This window comes from Silene latifolia, chromosome 6, assembly GCF_048544455.1.
Source record: "Silene latifolia isolate original U9 population chromosome 6, ASM4854445v1, whole genome shotgun sequence".
Taxonomy (NCBI): domain Eukaryota; kingdom Viridiplantae; phylum Streptophyta; class Magnoliopsida; order Caryophyllales; family Caryophyllaceae; genus Silene; species Silene latifolia.
Window position 1 is genome coordinate 28,926,945 of NC_133531.1, and position 20,515 is coordinate 28,947,459.

At 39.3% G+C, this 20,515-nt stretch overlaps 2 protein-coding genes across 2 annotated transcripts; both read right to left on the reverse strand.

The window, feature by feature from the left end:
- Positions 1–3,447: 3,447 nt before the first annotated feature.
- LOC141586621 (uncharacterized) lies at positions 3,448–6,988 on the reverse strand. The gene is made up of 2 exons (XM_074407914.1): positions 6,723–6,988; positions 3,448–5,661 (listed from the first exon to the last, which is right to left on the reverse strand). The coding sequence occupies exon 2, from the start codon at positions 5,642–5,644 to the stop codon at positions 3,743–3,745; it is 1,902 nt and encodes a 633-aa protein (XP_074264015.1). The 5' UTR covers positions 5,645–5,661; positions 6,723–6,988; the 3' UTR covers positions 3,448–3,742.
- A 335-nt stretch (positions 6,989–7,323) lies between these two features.
- On the reverse strand, positions 7,324–14,870 carry LOC141587925 (uncharacterized). The gene is made up of 5 exons (XM_074409389.1): positions 14,741–14,870; positions 14,146–14,415; positions 13,067–13,605; positions 8,257–9,340; positions 7,324–7,712 (listed from the first exon to the last, which is right to left on the reverse strand). The coding sequence occupies exons 1-5, from the start codon at positions 14,868–14,870 to the stop codon at positions 7,324–7,326; spliced, it is 2,412 nt and encodes an 803-aa protein (XP_074265490.1).
- Positions 14,871–20,515: the final 5,645 nt, after the last annotated feature.

The following is a 20,515-nucleotide window of genomic DNA, read 5'->3' on the forward strand; positions in this document are numbered from 1 at the left end:
TTCAGCTATTCTTTTAGTAGATTCCAATGTCATTCATTTACCTTTTCATTCTCACGTAAATCTTCAATCATCCAATCGGGTCCAGATTTAATCCGACCTATTAAAAAGTGATGGACCTCTAAAAAAAACGGAAGAATCCTTACTCTATCCAAGTCATCCCTTAAAATAGTAATACTAGATTTAATTTGTTCCATAAAGTCATATTGAAAGAGCAAAGAGCCAAAGAGTGAAGAGAACCAACTCATCAAACACCCAACTTACATTCCAAGTTGGTCCATCACTCTCTTGTACAAGGTGACACAAAACTAAACCAACAATACTCAAAAAAATCATGGCTACTACAGCAACATCAAGAAGCTACAACAACTTTTGGAACCTCCGAGCCAAGGCGACGGCCTCAAACAGGGCCCGAGACACCACCTCATCGAACCACTGTTCGAGGCTTGATGGGGTGGCTATGTGGGTTATCAATGGCGTAGCCACTGCATTTTTTGCATCCCTTGAGAGATGTTCTTGTATCCGTGTCAACACCGTTGAGGATGCCGATGATATTAATGAATTACCATTGATTTACAACGATGGTAATACTACTACTGATACAACTACTACGTTTCATGGAAGTAGTAGTAGTAGTAGTAGCAAGATCAAGAAGAGAGGCGGACGAGGAAAGAAAGGTATTAACTACGGTAATAATGATTCATGAGTCGTTATTCACACGACGTGATACTGAAATTGAGTACTATCCAGTTTTGTGACGATATCTATATTTCCTTCTACAAATATGGAAAACTCTCGAGTGTTGTTATCTCAATTTCCATTTAATAATGTTGGATAACTCGAATTACTACGTCATAAGGTAAGAAACTAAGAACTCTGTTTCGAATATATATTATGTATTCCGTATAATATAGTATGTCATAAGAAATGCAATTAGAAGAGGCAAGATTGTAATTTTTTCTATCTGGGTCGTGAAAGCAACAAGTCCAGAAGAAAAATGTACTGAATTACTGTACTAATGTTATAATTATTGTATGAAAACAACTTGCAAATGTATATTACATCGATCATTTATTAGTGGTCACAAATATTATCAATTGGATCGGTTATGAGCGGATATATCAAATCTACATAGTTAAAAACGGGTTAAATAAGGCTTGAAAGTGGTGGCATTTTTTACACCACCACCACCCCACTTCTTTGTCTTCTATAGGAATGTGGTATTGTATTTGGCTCGTCTTTAATTATAGACGGATATATGCCGTCTATAATGAGATTTTGTGTTCTTGTTTTAGACGATCTTAGTGAGGTATTTTCGTGCAAATCGGTGCTGTGATAAGTAAGAGTAGATGGTGGTGATTAACGAAAGAATCAGATCTAGAAACAGTGGGAATTAGGCAATAATTCAGAGGAAATAATGCGTAATCATAATCATGGGATTTCTTTAATTAAAAAAAAGGAACAAAAGTTGCTTTAGAATGCAAATGACAACTTTATGTAAACCAGTAATGCCAAGCTCCTGCCTGCTTGAGTTATCATCATGTCTCCCGTGCTTCCCGTCCCATCCCAACTTTTTGTCTTTGATTAACTACGTAAATTAACATTATTATGTTTATTTGTACCAAAAAAAAACATTATTATTATGTTTATTAATTTGAAATTGTAAACCATAAAATTCAAACCTACATTATTAAATTACGACGGGTATGTAAGCAAATGATTAAAACGGAGGGAGTATAACTTTTGATACTCGCTTAATCCAAGCTAGTGGTTTAAGTACTGATGCGGTTCGTCTGTCAAGGGCTGAACCATGTTGATTTCTCAACATATTCACCCTCAACATATTCACCCTTCATTCTGATCATTTATAATAAACAAATAATTGAGCCAATGTAATATATTTCAGTAGAATTTATCACTTGACCCTTCTTGGCCTATTGGCTTAATGATTAATAAAACATAGGCTATGGGTTCAAATTTTGCCGTCCCTTTTTTTTGCTCCCTTCAAGATTTGCTACTAGGTTAATGTTTTGGTGGTATAGTGACAGTCCCGTCGACTTAATTCCATCCAAGGGAGATGTGGCCTAGTTTACAGTTTATTAAATTCTACCTACAATTCAAGGGAAAACAAGGGTATTTATAACTCAGGGCTTGTTTAGATATCAGAATGGAGGGAGACGGGATAGAAAGCCCAAAAAGGAGAGGGGGGAACTAGTAGCGGAACCAGAACAGTCATGGAGTAAAAAAATTCAGCTGAGATGAACAAGTAATGACATAACGTAAATTTGCCATGGCTTCTACTTTAATATCACTAGTTTTCACTCTAACGATCCATGGCTTGATATATTTTCACTTTTCCGATAGCTGTTTATCCAAATCCAAATTACTGATGATCTTTTGAGTTTCGACATTAATTAAATTCCATTCTTTATCTAGGCGAGCTCGTCTAATGCCTTATGTGATGCGTCTGTTTGCAATTGAACCCACAACAGTCTTTCTAGTGCGCCATCCAGAGTTCATTTGTTGGGTTATTACAGTACAATTGAAGAGAAAGACGGCTTCCATGCCCTCCTAGGATATCTTAAGGTGCCAGAACTTTCGTCAAGCAAATTGTAAGCAACATACATCATCCAGACATAGTAGCGGATAAGGCAAGCTCCCAAGTATAAAAACACTCAATTTCCCTATGATAAAGAACTTGGTCCAATTTGGGGCCGAATCAGATGGCAATACATTAGCTGCATAAGCCACATTCGTTTTATTCTCCCTCAGGCCACGATTGCAACCAGAAAAGGAAGCGATAAATATACAGATATACATGAAAAATAAAATAACCAAATAAATCTACCTAATCAGACAAGAAAGCAATCTCCAATATTCTTTCTCATTTTCGTATCTCATCATGTTGATGACATTACCAATATTTCTTAAGTTGGAACATTTATACAGACAGCAAATAACCATTGCACAATCACTAGGGCTCACAGCCCTAGTTTCATAAGGTACACATGAAGCGCACAAAGAGCAAAGTCCTTTATGTTACATTCTTCAACACAGCCCGGGTTATAAAGATTAGATGTAATATAAACAGCCACGGCCATGGGTGACGATAAAGCACATAGGAATTCAGAGGGGCCGATGAAAGGGCAAAAAATAAAAAAATATATACCTACTGAGGAAAATATTCGCATTGATCCTAGAACAATAAATCTGTAATTCTATATGCTTACACGATGTAATCAAGCTGCCATAACCAGTAAAGACCTCATGCAACGGGAAAAACATCAATTTTCCAAATTATTGAATTGTTTTGGTCCATGTCAAAACAATATCCTGATACCGTCGTGGAACCCAAGTATACCATGCCACTAAACCAAGATGAGAATCAACAGGCTTTTTTCAGCACCAACATTGGCATGTTTTGGTGTATGCCTTCAAATACATTGAGGATCCCTCAAAGATCAAATGACAATAGATAAACATCCATAGAACAAAAAAAGACAAGTCATTTGCGGCGTTAGAAGAATGAAAGTGGAAGAACTAATAATTATTGATCTGATGAAGGCAACCAAAACTTCTCACAGTAGGAAACCACTGCTTTCAATCCAAACCTACACCCACCCTCTCAAGTCTTAAATTATGTATGTACATCTGAGTTTTAATAATCAGATCATGTAAAGGATTACCTATGAAGCGACAACACGGCAGAAATCAGATATAAAAAGAGAAGCCAAAGATTCTTACTTCACTTGACCTTCACATTTTTTAATCTATACATCAGCGATTCAATAGCTGTTTGAATCTTGTGTCCGCATGACCGTTTAGCAGCAAGAGAAGTTTGCTGCAAATTCTGGATCCCGCGACCAAGACAAGCAATAGAAGGTGCTTCGGGAAAAGATTCAGCAGCACATTCAATTCCATCTCCACACACGAGCAATCCTCCGCAGGTTGCAATGCTAAACCCAAAGGTGGCCAATGGCATAAACCCAATTGGTTGAACCCGCCTCCTCCTCATGATCTCATATAATGCAGTTCGCATGGCAGAAAAGCTGGTTTTCTCGGCAGATGCTATGACACTATGAGTAACTACCCGTATTTTCTCAGCTGAAGCTGCTGCTTTAAAAATGCTGGACACTTTTGCCCCGGACCCGGCAAAGCCTGGAGCCATAACTTTCGAAGGACCAAGGATCTTACTAAGTACAAAGCCAGTTACTTTATATGTGTGTGTAAGGAAAAGCTTCAAAGATGTCGGAACGTTCATCGTAACCACCTTTACCACAGTTGATACAGGAACAACTTTGGAAAGTGAAGATGCACCCAGAACAGCAGTAGCACCTGCACCAACAGCTACAACTGGTTTAGCTGACACTCGCCATTTCTTTTCGCCATCACCGTCTACAACAGAACCTTCAGAGACCACGAGTTCTTCTACAATATTTTTGACTTCTTCAGGAATGGGAGTGTTCCAGAACTTCCTTAGACCAGCTAAGCTGCCCGCGTCCACTACCGCCACTACTGCCTTGGATTGCTTAGCTCGGCTTCGAAGGGCTTGGGCAAGAAGACAGTGTGATTTCTCCTCGACCGATAGCTCATGAAAATTGATATTTGTAGACCTGAGGTTGCCTAATTTGTGCATAGGGAGTCTACCAGCATTGTTCAAGGCAACTCTCAAGCCCTCAACTGCTATTTGGAAGGTATAAACTTCAGACAATAAATCAGTGTTTATATTATCTCCTTTACAGACATCAAGAAACATTTTCTGTGCATAAGCGAGAGCACGGCCCATAGATGGAATATCAGCAAAAATATCATGAAGATCCATGAGCAGTGGATAAACGGATTGTGCAAAAGATGGGGGGCAATAGTTGCATCTCGACTCGTGTAAGTACGAGTCTGACTCGACTGGAGAGCCTGCAGGACTCAACTTTGTCAATGATGAGGCTAACAACGGACATACCAACTTGACCATTTGTGATTGGACATCATTGGCAATGAGAAATCTGCGAGAATGGCAAACTACTGGACCAAAGTTATGTGGGACCAAACTTGCTGACTTTAATGCCAATGTTTGAAGTATATTACTGGCTGTAGTAGTCTCAGAGGACGAGTCAACTTCATCTCCATCTGACTTGACAAAGGGAGACTCAAGGACAGAGAAAGAAGATCCAATGTCCTCCGCCAACCTCTTGGCGACAAAAAAGTGTCCGTAGAAACCAACATCGAAAATTTCCTTAAGGACCAAGTTGCCAGCTAAATTTTCGTATCTATCTTTATTTGATTTGTCCATAAAACACCTTGTCAAAACTCCAAATGCTGAAGTCGGAACAACAGCATCCCTGCTTTCTATCAATTCATGTTCCTGGATATCGGACAGTATGTTATGGCCTACTAAGGCAATGACTGCATCAGGTCGCACTTCCCTTATTAAATACTCTACATCTCTAGCCGATCTTGAAGACAAATTTTGAGCACAAAGGATGTATACAGTCGCCCCATTTGACGGCTCATTAATTGCAAAAATGAATTGCTTGGTACAATCAGGAAGGGAGAGTCTCCTCACTATCCTATCTGATAGTTTCAAGTCATCGACTATGAGATATGAAAAAGGCCAAATATTTTTCACGTAGTCGACTAATGATGTCGCCATCCGATTTTAGTAACCACCTATAATATTAGTTCCCGAGTCAGACAACAGCAAACTACAGCAAGGATTACCATTGCAGCAACTCACGTAAATAAAATTCTAATTCCAAGACTCCAACTTTAACCTGATTAAATCGTCGCCTATTTCGATATATCCTACCTACTGAATTAACAAAAACAAGAACCAATATAGGATTTATTTTTTCCAACAAATATCCAAAATACTCGACTGTGGGAATCAAGAATTGTAATTGAATTCCGTGATTGAGACATTTCAAGCGCTAGGGAAAACTCGGAATTTAGAATTGGAATTGGGCTCGATTTCTTTTCAATTCCAACTTAGATAAAATTTGGGGCTCTCAAATTCATACCCCACAGGCCATAGTAGTCATTTCAATCTCATCACTATCCGATCTTCTGTCATAGACTTGTCGAATCGGTCTGGGTGGGTCACAAGATGTAACTCGATCCAACCCGAACCACCACCCCCCCCCCCCCCACCCACATTTAATTTTAATTATAATTTTAATTCCATGGGTTTTACCAACTAACATTGAGAAACTCAAGTTAGGGATTGAATTCCACATAATCTCCAAACACGATGAAATTGCACTTGGAGTTGAATTAGACAATTTTAATTTCTAAAGTTAAAATCCCGGAAATGAAATCAATTTCTCGTTTCCACACACCAGCTAATTAACTCTAAACAAATCACATAGCATGAATACAATGATGATGTCAAAGCTCTGTTTGAAATCAAAACAAATGTTGATGTCATCAACGGCACATAAGAATTGCAAATATCAAGAACCATTGATTAAACGCATAAACCCTCACAAATGAGGTTAAACATTGGAGTATATACTCAAGTTTCGGGAAAACACAAGCATATTAATTTAAATTCCTTTCAAATTTATGATTGACAGGCGGATTGTAATTCCCAAACTTCAAAATTCAATTCTATTGATTTGATTTCCTAAATTAATAATAGGAATTTCCCCAATGTAAGAGTAATCCGAAACATGAAAACGACAATAATAATAGAATTAAAGCAGTATAGAATGAGAAAAAAAAATACGTACATGAATTAGGTCGGTGGTGAAACGAGTGGAATCCAGAAAAAGGGTAAATGGAGTTTCAATTGGATGAACACATAAGTATGATCGATGAGGAGAAGGAAATAAGTGAATCAAAGATAGGATAACTGAGAGGTGTAGATTCCGAGGTTTAATGGCGGATAAAACCAAATCAAAGAGAAGTAGGAATACTCGAGAAGCAGCCCTGGAATTGGAGTTTCAGAATCGGACTTCCTGAGTCAGTCAATTAACCTACCGAGATATTCTTTTTTGTTTTTACTTCCCGGGTAACCGGAGTATTATATTATTATTTTATCTTAAAAGTTTGTATTTTGTAAACGGGCCAACCGAGAGGGTCCGGTTGGCGTCGGGTCATATTGGTTAGAATTTGGGTCAACCCGAGTCCCGAGTTTGAGTCATTTTCGGATTGGATATTTGATATAATTTGTGTGAATCTCATGTATTTGGCTCTTGGGATTTGTCAGTTTAAATAAGTTACAATATCCTCATAATTAGGAGGACTAAATCAAAGAAGATATTATGCTTAACAAACATAACAAATATGCCTAAGATTACGATATTCCTATATTCATTGCTAATACACCCCTCAAGTTGGAGCATGGAGATCCAAAATTCCCAACTTGCGGAGAAGATAATGGAATTGTTGAACACCCAATGCCTTCGTAAAAATGTCAGCTAGTTGCTCGGTCGTAGAGACATGTGTCGGTGCTACTAGGCCTTCCGATATGGCATCACAAACAAAGTGACAATCAACTTCGATGTGCTTTGTTCGTTCATGAAATACAGGATTCTGGGCAAGATGAATAGCAGATTGATTGTCGCAAAATAACTGCATAGAACAAGAGATGGGAACATCCAGGCTTGTAAGAAGACCTTTGAGCCACTTAAGCTCACAAATGATAGCTGCAATGGAGCGATATTCCGCTTCAGCAGAAGAGAGAGAGACGGTATGCTGCTTTTTGGTCTTCCAGGAAACTGGTGATTGCCCAAGGAAGACAAACCACCCACTAACAGAGCGCCGAGTTAAGGGACATCCAGCATAATCGGAATCACACCAACCAGAAATAGTTAAATCACTATCAGAGCGTAATAAATTCCCTGACCTGGACTGCCCTTAAGATAATGAGCTACTCTTAAAGCGACCTCTATGTGTGCATGCCGTGGCTCCTTTAAGAACTGGGAAAGAATGTGAACAACAAAAGACAAATACGGGCGAGTAACGGCCAAATAAACTAGACGACCCAGCAATCATCTATATCGGGCGGGATCATCTAGTAGAGGATTGTCATCCATCCGTAGCTGATGATGTTGTTCAAGAGGCGTAACAACAGGTTTAGCACCTAACAAACCGGTCTCGGATATAATATCAAGAGCGTATTTACGCTGATTAAGAAAAATGCCTTCACTACTGCGAGCCTCTTCAAGACCAAGAAAATATTTCAAAGTGGACCCAAATCTTTCATATGAAAATAGGAACTTAGATAGGACTTGAAGGCGTCGACCGCAGTAGAATCATTACCAGCTATAACAAGATCGTCGACATACACAAGAACATGTAAACGGACCTTATCAGCTGAATAAGAGAATAAAGAATAATCTGAGTAAGACTGGCGGAATCCATATTCACGAAGTGCACCTGTAAGTTTGCCAAACCAACACCGAGGGGATTGACATAGGCCATAGAAGGACTTTTTTAAACGGCATACCTGACTGACTTTCTCGTTATGAAAACCCGGAGGGAGCTTCGCATAAACTTCTTCAGCTAAATCACCATGAAGGAATGCATTATGTACATCCATTTGGTGAAGTTCCCATTTCTTTACAGCAACCACATCGAGGAAGGTGCGGATAGTTACCATTTTGACGACCGGAGGAAAAGTTTCACCATAGTCCAAACCTTCCACCTGGTGATTACCAAAGACAACAAACCGAGCTTTATAGCGTTCAATTGAACCATCAGATTTATATTTGATTTTATACACCCAACGACAACCAAGTGCCTTCTTGTCGGGAGGAAGCATAGTCAATTCCCAAGTGTCATTATTTTCAAGAGCACGAATTTCATTTTGCATAGCCTGACACCAATTGTCATCCTGTACAGCAACTTTAAAGGAGGTGGGCTCAACACCGGTAGTAATAGCTGCAAGGAACGTTTTGTGGCAAGACGGAAATTTATCACAATTGACATAATTTGCTAAAGAATAAGGATTACCCGAGGGCGATGAAGGAGGACTCGATGAGTTATACTGGGATGGACTTTGAGTCATACCTAGGACGTATCCACGCAGCCGTGAGTTAGGAAACTTAATGCGTTGGCCACGACCAAGCTCAGTGGTTGCGGGATCGGTGCTCGTTATGGGCTCAAATGTCTCGGTGGGTTCAGTAACCTGATCAGGATCCGCAGTTGTCACGGTTTCCGTAGGACCCACTGTTTCAGAATGGGGCGTTGGACTTGAATTGGGTGACGACAAACCGTCAGACACCCCCCCCCCCCCACCAAACCCACTAAGAGGATGAGGAGATTCATCATTGAATATGAGAGAAGACGGGTCAAGAGAAGGAATAGTGTCCTCAGCCCTCAGGAGTAGAAAGTGGGAACGAGTCTTCATAAAATATAACATCACAAGAGATAAAAAATGTGTCTGTCTCAAGATCGTATACCTTCTAGCCTTTTGTATTATGCGGGTAACCAAGGAATATACATTTTCGACTTCTTTGTTCAAACTTGTCTCCGTGGGTTTTTTTATTGTGAACAAAACAAAGACACCCAAAGACCCACAAATTTTTATAAGACAGAGGGACCCCTAACAGAACCTTATATGGTGTCTTATCCTCAAGCAAAGCAGATGGTGTACGATTTATTAAATAAGCAGCAGTAAGGATACACTCACCCTAAAATTTCTTAGGAAGATTACCTTGAAAACGGAGGGCCCGTGCTACATTTAGAATATGATGGTGTTTACGCTCGACACGCCCATTCTGTTGTGGTGTACCTACACAAGATTTTTTAAAGTGGATACCATTCTTTAAAAAATAAGCTGTCATTGAATTAAACTCATTTCCATTGTCGCTTCTCACCATTTTAACATGCTTAGAAAATTGCGTTTGAACCATAGATAGAAAATTCATGAACATCTGAGTAGCCTCGGTTTTGTCCAAAAGTAAATAAACCCACACAGACTAAGATTGATCATCAACAATAGTTAGAAAGTATTTAGCACCGCAAGATGAAGAAATACGATATGGACCCCACCAACCGCAGTGAATTAAATCAAAAATATCTGTAGCAATATTGTCACTTAAATCGAACGAATTACTGTAGATACCCGTATCCGTCGATATTGGAATTTATAGAGAACCCGACAAACACCCAATGATGATAGGACACATGTATTTTTTTAGTTGTCATTGTCATTATTTGGGCTCGTTTTACGATGTAGAATGAGCATTGTCGACGAAGTATTTTATTAATTTAAATGATATTTAAATTAAATGTTTTTTTAAAAAAGTGAATTCATTTTATTGTTTTAATTTGAATTTATTTTCTTAAATTTATTTTATTGAAAATAAAATATATTTTTGATTTGAAAAATCATTTATTTTAATGTGTTATTTGATTTGAAAAATCGAATTTGAAAATTGAAAACTCGTTTTAATCACACGTTTTGGAGCTCGATTATAGCTCGGTTTTTGAGCCCGTTTTCTTTACGAGTTGGCACGAATCTCGAGTACACTAACCAACCTAGGCTTATACCCATCCAACCCCAGTTCGAACCCTCATACCCACGTCCCAAATCACGACCAAAACAGCCCAAACACCACCCGCGCCGCTTCTGTTTTGGACAAAGACCAAACCCGACTTTCCAAGCCCGAAACCCGCTCCAAACTATTAGAAAACCCGTGCCCATGACAACCCATCCACACCTGACTATCGTAACCATATTACCATGCCTTGCCCACCAAGAAAACACACCCTAAACCCTCGAAATAGTTGCTGGACAGCAGCTATGCGAAACGGACCCAAGCTGTTGTTCACCCTTCGAAACCCTACTTTAACTCCCTATAAATACCTCCCCTCTGCCATACTTGCATTCCTCTAAGTTCTCCCCACATCATACTGCAAATAACAACCATCAATCATCCAAAAAAACTCTAAACTAAAGCCATGACAGCCGCTTGAAAACAGGGACACAAATCTTGTTTTCGAGTTTCTGTCGTGGTCTTTGGCCTTGATTCTCGTGCACAAATACTATTAAAACTTCTAGTTTATTTCCATATTCACAAAATTCAGCCTTTCTAGTTTCCAAAACATCTTTCGGATTGAAAAATCGTTGAGAAACGAAGTCGTGGTGAGTGATTGAAAATCGCTGCTCAAGTCTGCCTTTTGAACGTGTTGTTTCGTGATTTCAAAATTCAATTTCAATTGTCTTCGTCGACGACGGCCCCTCGAGATAAAATCTACGATCGATTACGACCCAAGACGGTGTCAACGATACATGTAGGTTGAGGGTGCATCAAATCCTCCTTCTTTCCCTTTTTATTTCGTTATTTTTATTTGTTTTTCTATCGCTTATTTTATATATTATACATCGTCTAACATCGTTAACTATGAAACATTAGTATAGTATGAGTATGAGTTAAAGTGTCATTCCGAATACCCGCGTTGACTTGAGTTGGGAAAGAAATCCGCCAGATTGGTCGGTCGTATCCCCTTCTCATTTACATATCCTCGTATTTGGAATCGGACAAAATTAAATCAATCTAATTGACGTAGTATGTTATTTGTACCTTTGTTTTAACTTTGGTCTTTTCATTCATCGTAATAGTAGGCCACCTTTACACAATTCTTTCAACTAATTTAACACCTCAATTTAGTTCGTTGATTCATTAGGCATCTTAGGAGTAAAATAACATTATTGTAAATGAAATTTGCAATCTTCTAATTTTTAATTGAATTCATCTTCCCATTCACTAATTTTCTCGCTAGCATGGAAGTGCGTGCTTAACACCTTTCCATTTGCACTCGTTGACAAATTAGAATTGTTTTTAACCTAGTTCGTAATTATTTAATTTAATTTATAATTAATTAACCTTTAATTTGTTTTACTTGTTTCTAATATTGTAGATTTTATTTTTATTATTTTTTAAGGTTCAAAATATGTAAATTTAATTTAGTGAATTTTTCCGTAATTTATTTTGCTGATTTCGAAATTAAAATGCAATTAACTTTGTTTTCTACAAAAACCGTGCACTGCACGGGTCTGTTCTGACTTCTGATCCGTGCACTGCACGGGTCTGCCAGTTTTGATTTCTTTTCTTCTTTTGTTTCTTTAATTGTTTACTAATCCTATTTTAATAAATATGGATTGGTGAATAATTTTAATTAGTTGGGTTCAATTTAATCAATAAGTTGTACCTAATTTATTTCAAACCTTTGTATTTGTTTAATTTAATTTAATTAGTTTAATTCTAGTCTAATTTGTTTACTAATTAATAAATCGGCTAACATCATTAATCAATCTAACTTAGTTTTAGTCTTTTTGTTTACATTTATTTTATTTGTTAAGTCATAATAGTTTAAGTTGTTTGTTGTTAGTTTGTATTGTAATTTTGTATCATGTATATAGGTTTTATTTTAATTGAGTCAAAATAATTTCGATAGTTGTTGTAATTAGATCGAGTTGTAATTTATTTCTCGTTGTGTCGGCATGAAATGCCTGGGTTGTAATAGGATAGATCCCAATGGCTCCCTCATTCCTCCTAAGCCGTGTTTGCGCATCTTTTATTTCAAATCAACCAACATGCTAAAACAACTTTGACAAAGTTAGTATTCATGCATTAAACGACATAGAAATTATTGTCACATGTTAGGGTTTTAAAACGATGTTTGCATATCATATATCGTAGTAGCTACGACCTTGTTTGAAATCCGATATTTGACTTAGTAGAGGCCGTTATTGACGGGCGGGGTTAGGTGTCCTTATGGGCTTCCTAACACGTACCCTCACCCCTTACTCAAAATCTATGGTTTGTGGATCCGTCTAAATACCATTGGATTACGAGAGTCATTCAAATCGAGTGATATAGGGTACAAGTCTTTATCTTTAATCACTCGTAGTCGATTGGCTTTATGCTTTTCGATGAAAGGTGTAAAGTTGACTTGAACGGTTCCAAGTTCCCATAAAACTTGGTGGCGACTCTAATTTGTCTTAATTCGATTCGAAAGAACCTCGAGTCGATTATGCCTAGTGTGGATCCCGCGGACGCAGTTCCCGCGGGCGTTGTCCACAATTACCATGTTGCTTAGCAAGATGGCACACATCGCACACCTTGCTTTTATTGGAATTAAAAGTACGAACAGAAGGTATAAATTGAACCACTTTCTCAGGCGGGTGTTCAAGACGACGGTGCCACAAATCAGCTGAACCCACCATGCCCACTGTATGAACCGAGAGATTGTCATCCGAGCGAAGAAAGTAAAGGCCATCCCGCATCTCACCTACTACAATCATCGTCCTCGAGGAATGATCCTGTATATAACACGAGTCTTTAGCAAATTGTAATGTATAATCATTATCAAGTGTCAATTGGGATACGGAGATAAGGCTATACGTAAGACTAGAAACAAACAAAACCCGACGAAGTATAATTGCATTATTGACGTGTACTGTTCCCATAAGAGAAGCCATGACCTGCTGCCCATTAGGAAGGCCAACGGGTCGCGCGGGAATCGAAATTTTCTCCACAAAACACCTTAAATCGCATGTGACATGGTAAGAGGCACCTGTATCTATAATCCAAGGAGAAGATATACCAGATAACTTGTCAGTCGAGGAGACGGAATGGGTAGAAACAGAGGCACCTGTATCTATAATCCAAGGAGAAGATATACCAGATAATCGCATGTGACTAGGGCTGAGCAAAACCGGTTATCCGCTCCGGTTTTGCAAACTGGTTCGGTAACCGGTTTTAAAAAATGGTTTTTTTTCTAAACCGAATCCGCTCCGGATTAATCCGGTTAACCGGTTTTTTCGGAATTTAAAAACCGGATCCGTAAACCGGTTTACCCGCTCCGGTTTTTATAACCGGTTTCAAGAAAGATCCACAATTAAATGCATAGAAACACATAGAAAAATTAGGTTACCGGTTTAAAAACCGGTCTCCGGTTTTGAATTTACATTATTTTTGACTTTTAGTTTCTAAAAAAGAAACCAGTTGGTTTCAAAAAAATAAAAATAAAGAAACCGGTTTAAAAACCGGTCCCCGGTTTTGAATTTTCTACAACCGAATCCGCTCCGCTTTTATAGTAAAAAATCTGGTTCGGTTACCGCACCAGAAAAAAAACCGAATATTCGGACTCCACAATTCGGTTTTCGGTTCGATTTCGGTTTAAAAATACGGCTCAGACTTTTTTGCTCATTCCTAGCAAGGACTACATTGGCGCGAATAGTAGCACCCCCACCAGCAGCCCCGGTTGCAGACCCGACACCTCTCTTACGGTATAACTCAGCAAGGGTGCGCGACCGAGATCCCCACCAGTTAGGAAATTTGTTTTGTTTAATGAAACAGGCAGAAATTTCATACCCATTCACTATACAGTGAGTACAGAACAGCTTCCTGCGCTCATTTTTCTTGGCCTCTCGAAGAGCCTTCCATTCAGCCGGAGTACGGGAGGCTCCTGGGACAGCGAATGCAATAATGTCCGATGTCGGGTTGTGACGGAACAGACCCAAAGAGGCGTTCCGCCGGGAGCGCAGCATGATAGCCGCGGTTAAGAGTCGGAAGTGGGTCAAGTTAAAATTGCTGACTGTGGAGGGTACCGTACAAGCTATGATCGAGACCCATAAAAAATTGATGGAGTCTTTCATTGTCAAGGCGCTGAAATGCTTTAGAGGAAATGTCACAGAGGCAACGACCGCACTTACACGCAAAAGGCGGTTCATAAATAGCAAGAGCATCCCACAATGATTTTAATTTGCCATAATATTCAGTGACCGACATACCTTTTAGTTGCTTGCAATTTCTGAGTTCAGTTTTAAGGGAGTGGATAGACATACCATCAACCACTGCAAAGCGTTCCTCCAATTCCTTCCATAGGGTCATCGCGTCTTCCACATATGGTACGCTGGACATAATAGTTGGATCAATCGTGTGTCGAAGCCATTGAACAATGGTGCAATTCACCTCCTCCCATTGTTATAACAATTTCGATTTAGTCGGTTTTGATATGGCACCGTCGCAAAAGCCAAATTTGCGACGAGATTTGAGAGACATTCGCATAGAACGTCTCCAGTGGTTGTAATTGTTACTGTTTAATAGAACATTTGACATTTAATTCCCGGAATATCGTGAGATCCGAGAAAAAATAGGGAAAGAGGATCAATTTTGAACTTAGACGAGCCAATTTGGCCGCCTGTGGATTTATCGGCACTGTCACCCGACATAGTGAAGAAGGTGAATTAGGGTTTTGAGAAAATTTTTTGAACCAAGCTCGATACCATGATATAATTTGTGTGAATCTCGTGTATTTGGCTCTTGGCATTTGTCAGTTTAAATAGGTTACAATATCCTCATTATTAGGAGGACTAAATCAAAGAAGATATTATGCTTAACAAACATAACAAATATGCCTAAGATTACGATATTCCTATATTCATTCCTAACAATATTAACAATTTATTTAGGGATAATGCGCTATGTGGACAATAAACATTCGGGTCGGTGCATATTGATCAGGTTAATTCGAGTTAAAAGTCAATCTCGAGTCCTTAGTTTGGGTGTCGGGTCGGCTACGAGTCGGGTTTCTCGGGTCGGGTAAGTTTTGTCAGGTTAACTTACAAAGTTATCGGTAACATTTAGTCTGCCTACGAAGTTTGGGTTAACTAATTTCAGTTCAGTTCAGCTTTATTCAATCTCGCTCGTTTTAGCAAAAAGAACAGAACCTTACAAGCTCTTCCACTTAAAGAACACATTGTCCTCGTTGTGGCTGAAAGTTGACTCCAACCAAGTCTAGAATATTGTCCCGCTAGGTGGGTGAACTCGGTACTCCTGACTATAGAAATCACCACACGATCTAAGGATTGCTCTGATACCATTTATAACAACTGACCCACCACCATCATAACTCACCTTAATAAGATAGGATATTCACCTTTTGGCCCATTAATACTCGTTTAAACCCAAAAATTCAAGACCTTATTACTAATCACGAATTCTCATTTGTGACGGACATATCCGTCGCAAGCTTGTGACGGGTCAAATACTATCCACATGGGGAGATAAAACAAAAACAAAGTGCCTAGGGAGTATAATTCCGTTTTGTTTTATCTACCCATGTGGGTAGTATTTAACGCGCCGCAAGTTTGTGACGGATCTGTCCGTCACAAAGGAGACTTGCTGATTACTAATATGGGGGGCTGAATATCTTATAAACATATCATAAACTCCTTATTTTTTCCCAATATAAGTATAACACCCCCATATACTAAGGAGCCTTCAGGAGACCTTCCCTAGCATATAAGGGCATCACCATCTCGGTTGTCCGAGGTAAGTAATCATCAAAAGTTGATAAAAGAACAATTATAGTTATTTTACAAGTGATACAGCCAAACTATTAAATAAAGATACAACTCATCAACTATACGCTACTTCTGTCATAACTCGTGAGGACTCATCCCAGCCAGAACTCCAACACCCATCCAAGACAACACCTGCTAAGACTCACTGCTCACCATAAGGGATCACGGCAGACACATAAGACAAACAAGGCAACCACACAAGGTCAGTAACTGAGGCAAGACACAACAATCAATCATCAACATACTACAAACACAACCAAACACACAGTCACAAGCACTCCCACCAATCTCCGTCACCGACTGTCCACTGGACCAGCCCTGCCAGTGGGGGTCCGCAGCCGTACCCACCAAATCCCCGCTTATCATACCGGGCGATAACCCTGTCCCGTTAATATGCACATCCCCTCCCGTGGCGGGTTCCACGGAGGGCGAAACTAGGGTGTGAAGCCACTTCCGCAAGTGACTCCACTCAGCCGAGGACGCACCTCGAGAACCAGAGACAAACAATCACAAACAACAGCAATACCACAACAACCAACAAAACAGCATACACCAACCAATTACCACGTATACTCAACAACACGGTCACAACAACGATACAACAACCGACACACTAGAATACCAACAGAAACTGAGTAGGCGAACCTACCTTTAGCCAAAAGCAGCGATTCCTCGATCAACCATACGACATCAACCAAGCAAGCAATCCCTATACAAATAGTATACAAGCCTATTACTACCAATACAACCCTACGAGGAACAACAAAGACAAAGATGAAGACGACGACATACCTACGCATCTCACAACGGCGTTAAGACCGCTACCTGACTCAAGCAACGCATCCCCAAGGCACTAACATCCTCAAAGGCTTCCATGGAAGGTATTTGGTGAAGGGAAGGGAAGGAGGCGACCTATAGATCTGAAGGAAGGAGGCGGAAATGATTTGCGGTTTTAACAAAACACGATTATAAACCCTCGCTGAAAAGACGCTACTCAATCGAGTAACCCAATTACTCGATCGAGTGGCCCCTACTCGACCGAGTACCACTCACTTCTAAAGGCAATCAAGGCACAAGGTAACTCCGGCACCCATCACTAAGGGCTATTGTCTGCCCCCAAAGGCCGGTCAACGTTGGTCAACGGGCCCCTAAAAAAACGGGTATACAATAAGAACAATTTAATTTAATTATGTTTTGGGATGTTACATAGCAGTTGTACTTTTTACTCTTTCCAATCCATGTTATACCTTTGAATTATATTAATGATCAAGACAATAATAAAATATAGTACTATATGTCAATTCAATTCATTAAGTAAAAGTTTAACTCTTTAATTAGCTCTGATTTAAAATGCATTAAACTTAATCAACTTTCCACTCCACCACACAAAAACAATCACCCATAAGCCACACTCAACCCTTCATTCACCTTATATCTACCCAACCGCCACCTACCTCTCCACCAAGGATAGGGCTAATGGTGGCCATTAGTGGCAAAATTCAGGGTAGGTGTTGGTCGGCGAAATAAATATGCATCAGTGGTTCAAGGTCGCATGAAGACCGTAAGTGAGAGTATGCGTGAACCAAACAACTCTGGTTATTATTGGTGACGTTAAACGAATGTTGGTGTAGGGTGCTGGTGGATCTTTAAGGGTGATGGACGTGAGAAAAAATTGGGTGCTGGTGGATCTTTAAGGGTGATAGACGTGAGAAAAAAAATGAGAGAGTTAAGAGGGGCGATAGTCGATACCAAAATGTGGAGGATAACAATGAGAGGAAATTTATTTACTTGGTAGAGATTGAAGATGAAAAATATGAAGGCTAAAGAAAGTTGCCAAATAAGATAATCATTTGTCATAAATATGGATTTTTAGAGTTTCTACTTGACTTACACTAAATAGCTTGAATTTCCTGGACCATTGCATTCTTGGGCTCGAGGTAATTCATTGGAAACTTGTCAAAGTGCACATTTAGACAGAGCTCTATGTAATAGTGAATGGGGTATTTTATACAGTGAAGCGAGTGTCAAACATCTGTCGGCCTTCCGGTCGGACCATTGTCCTCTTTTGATCTCTCCAAACAGGTTCGTCCCTATAAATTCGATATAAAGACCGTTCCGATTTCAAGCGGCCTCGCTAACCCATGAAAATTTTTCAGGATTTGTCTCAAATAGTTGGTCTCCATCTGATAATATCGTCACACAGCTTTCAGACCTATCACAGAATTTGCAGCGTTGGAATGAGGAAGTTTTTGGTAATATATTTCGCCTTAAACGTCAACCTTTTGGCTCGTATTGAAGGCTGCCAGAGACACCTTTCGATTCAGCGCTCGAGTAATTTAATTAAGCTTGAATCTCAATTAAGAAGGGAATTAGACAAAGTTCTTGAACGAGAAGAGATTTTATGGTACCAAAAGTCGAGGATTGAGTACTTAAAAGATGGGGACCTTAATTAATACATCTTATTTCCATGTCAATACTCTTATTCGAAGATGGATAAATCACATTACCGCATTAAAGAACGAAAAAAGAGAGTGGGTTGACAATATTGATGAGGTGAAGCATATTGTTATAGACTATTACAAAAATATTTACACTGATGATACTCCTTATGATCCACATTCTAATATCCCTTACGATCTTTTTCAAGAATATTGTAATGAGCAATGGAAATGGCTGACTCGCTATTTTTTGGTGGCAGAAGTAGAACGGGTTCTATTTCAAATGGGGTCGCTCAAAGCACCTGGCCATGAACGGATTTCAAGCCCTTTTTTTTATCAAAAACATTGGGGCATTGTCAAAGATGATGTTTGTTCGATGGTAATGAAAGCACTAGAGGGAAAAGGCATGCCATATGGTCTTAACGATACAAATATTGTGCTTATTCCTAAGGTCACCGGTCCAAGTATGTGTGTCCGTTTCCGCCTATAAGTCTTTGTAACGTAGTGTATAAGATCGTCATCAAAGTTCTTGCAAATAGAATTAAGAAAGTTATGGGCAAGAGTTCTTCGAGCTAAATATTGCAACGGAAGATGTGATGTTGACATGTTTCAACCCAAACTGAATATGTCTAATGTTTCAACCCAAACTGAATATGTCTAATGTTTCAACCCAAACTGAAGATGTAATGTTTGAGCTAAATATTTGAAGATAGGGACTTCGGTGGCTATAGGGAACGATAGAACCACTCTTTTCTAGGATCATTCTTGGGTTGATGGAGGTTGTCTATCTGACAAGGGTTAACTATTCCTGAGTTAATTTTAGGAGCCACTGTCAGCGAGATGTGGGATGAAACCAGGGTCGTCCCTGACATTTTGGGGGCCCTGTGCAAAATTGAAAAAATATCCCTAAAATATACACGCATTTTATTTTTTATTTTGAAAGGACCCGGGATTTTATATTAAATCAAACTCCGCTAAGGTAATAAGAGCCTGCGAAAAAGTGAAAGGCAATACAATACAATATACACCTATGTTAATATACAAACACAAATTAATTTTTTAAAAATATCAAAACAAGTTTGATAAGAAGCTAACGAGGTCTAACTGCCATATATGATAAATGAACTTTTGATATATTGAGTAAATTACATTGTTATGTTGGTTCGAAATTCACTCTTTCTTAAAGGTAAGGCAGGTCCGCGTTAGCACCACACTTGTAAACGATGAGAGGCGGAATCAAACACAGGATGTTCGGATTGGCAGAACATACTCCTAACACTATGACACTATGAGTCTAGTGATAATAAAAGTGCAGTTAGAAAACTATATTACCATACTAAGTAATTGGGCTCTATATTGGGCCCCCTAAAATTGGGAGCCATGTGCGGCTGCACGGGTTGAACACTCCCTGGCCGGCCCTGGATGAAACATCGGGATGGAAATGAGATTTATTTTCAAATTACCTTCCAAGGAAGGAATTACGTAAGATCGAAGCTTATTCTCTAGCACCCGAACCATTTATTGAAGATGCCTTTTTCTGGAGCGGGACATCCAACGATAAATTTTCTATTAAATCCGCCCTTGCTTTTATTCGACCCAATGAGCTACCCCCTTAACCCGACACAGTAGATTGGCATCTCATATGGAAAATTCCGGTACAACAAAGAATTCGTATGTTTATGTGGTTAACATCCCATGGTCGTATTATCTATAATTACAATAGAGTCCGTCGTAGTTTGTCGGATGATCCCAAATGCCCTCG

What these genes read in the sequence shown, in the direction of transcription:
- LOC141586621 (XM_074407914.1), bottom strand. Translation starts at nt 5,644, where the DNA reads ATGGCGACATCATTAGTCGACTACGTGAAAAATATTTGGCCTTTTTCA.
- LOC141587925 (XM_074409389.1), bottom strand. Translation starts at nt 14,870, where the DNA reads ATGTCCAGCGTACCATATGTGGAAGACGCGATGACCCTATGGAAGGAA. An exon ending in TTAATTCCAATAAAAGCAAG is followed by an intron (nt 9,341 to 13,066) that starts GTGTGCGATGTG and finishes TATTTTATGAAG; the next exon opens with ACTCGTTCCCACTTTCTACT. An exon ending in CGACGATCTTGTTATAGCTG is followed by an intron (nt 7,713 to 8,256) that starts GTAATGATTCTA and finishes GGCAATCACCAG; the next exon opens with TTTCCTGGAAGACCAAAAAG.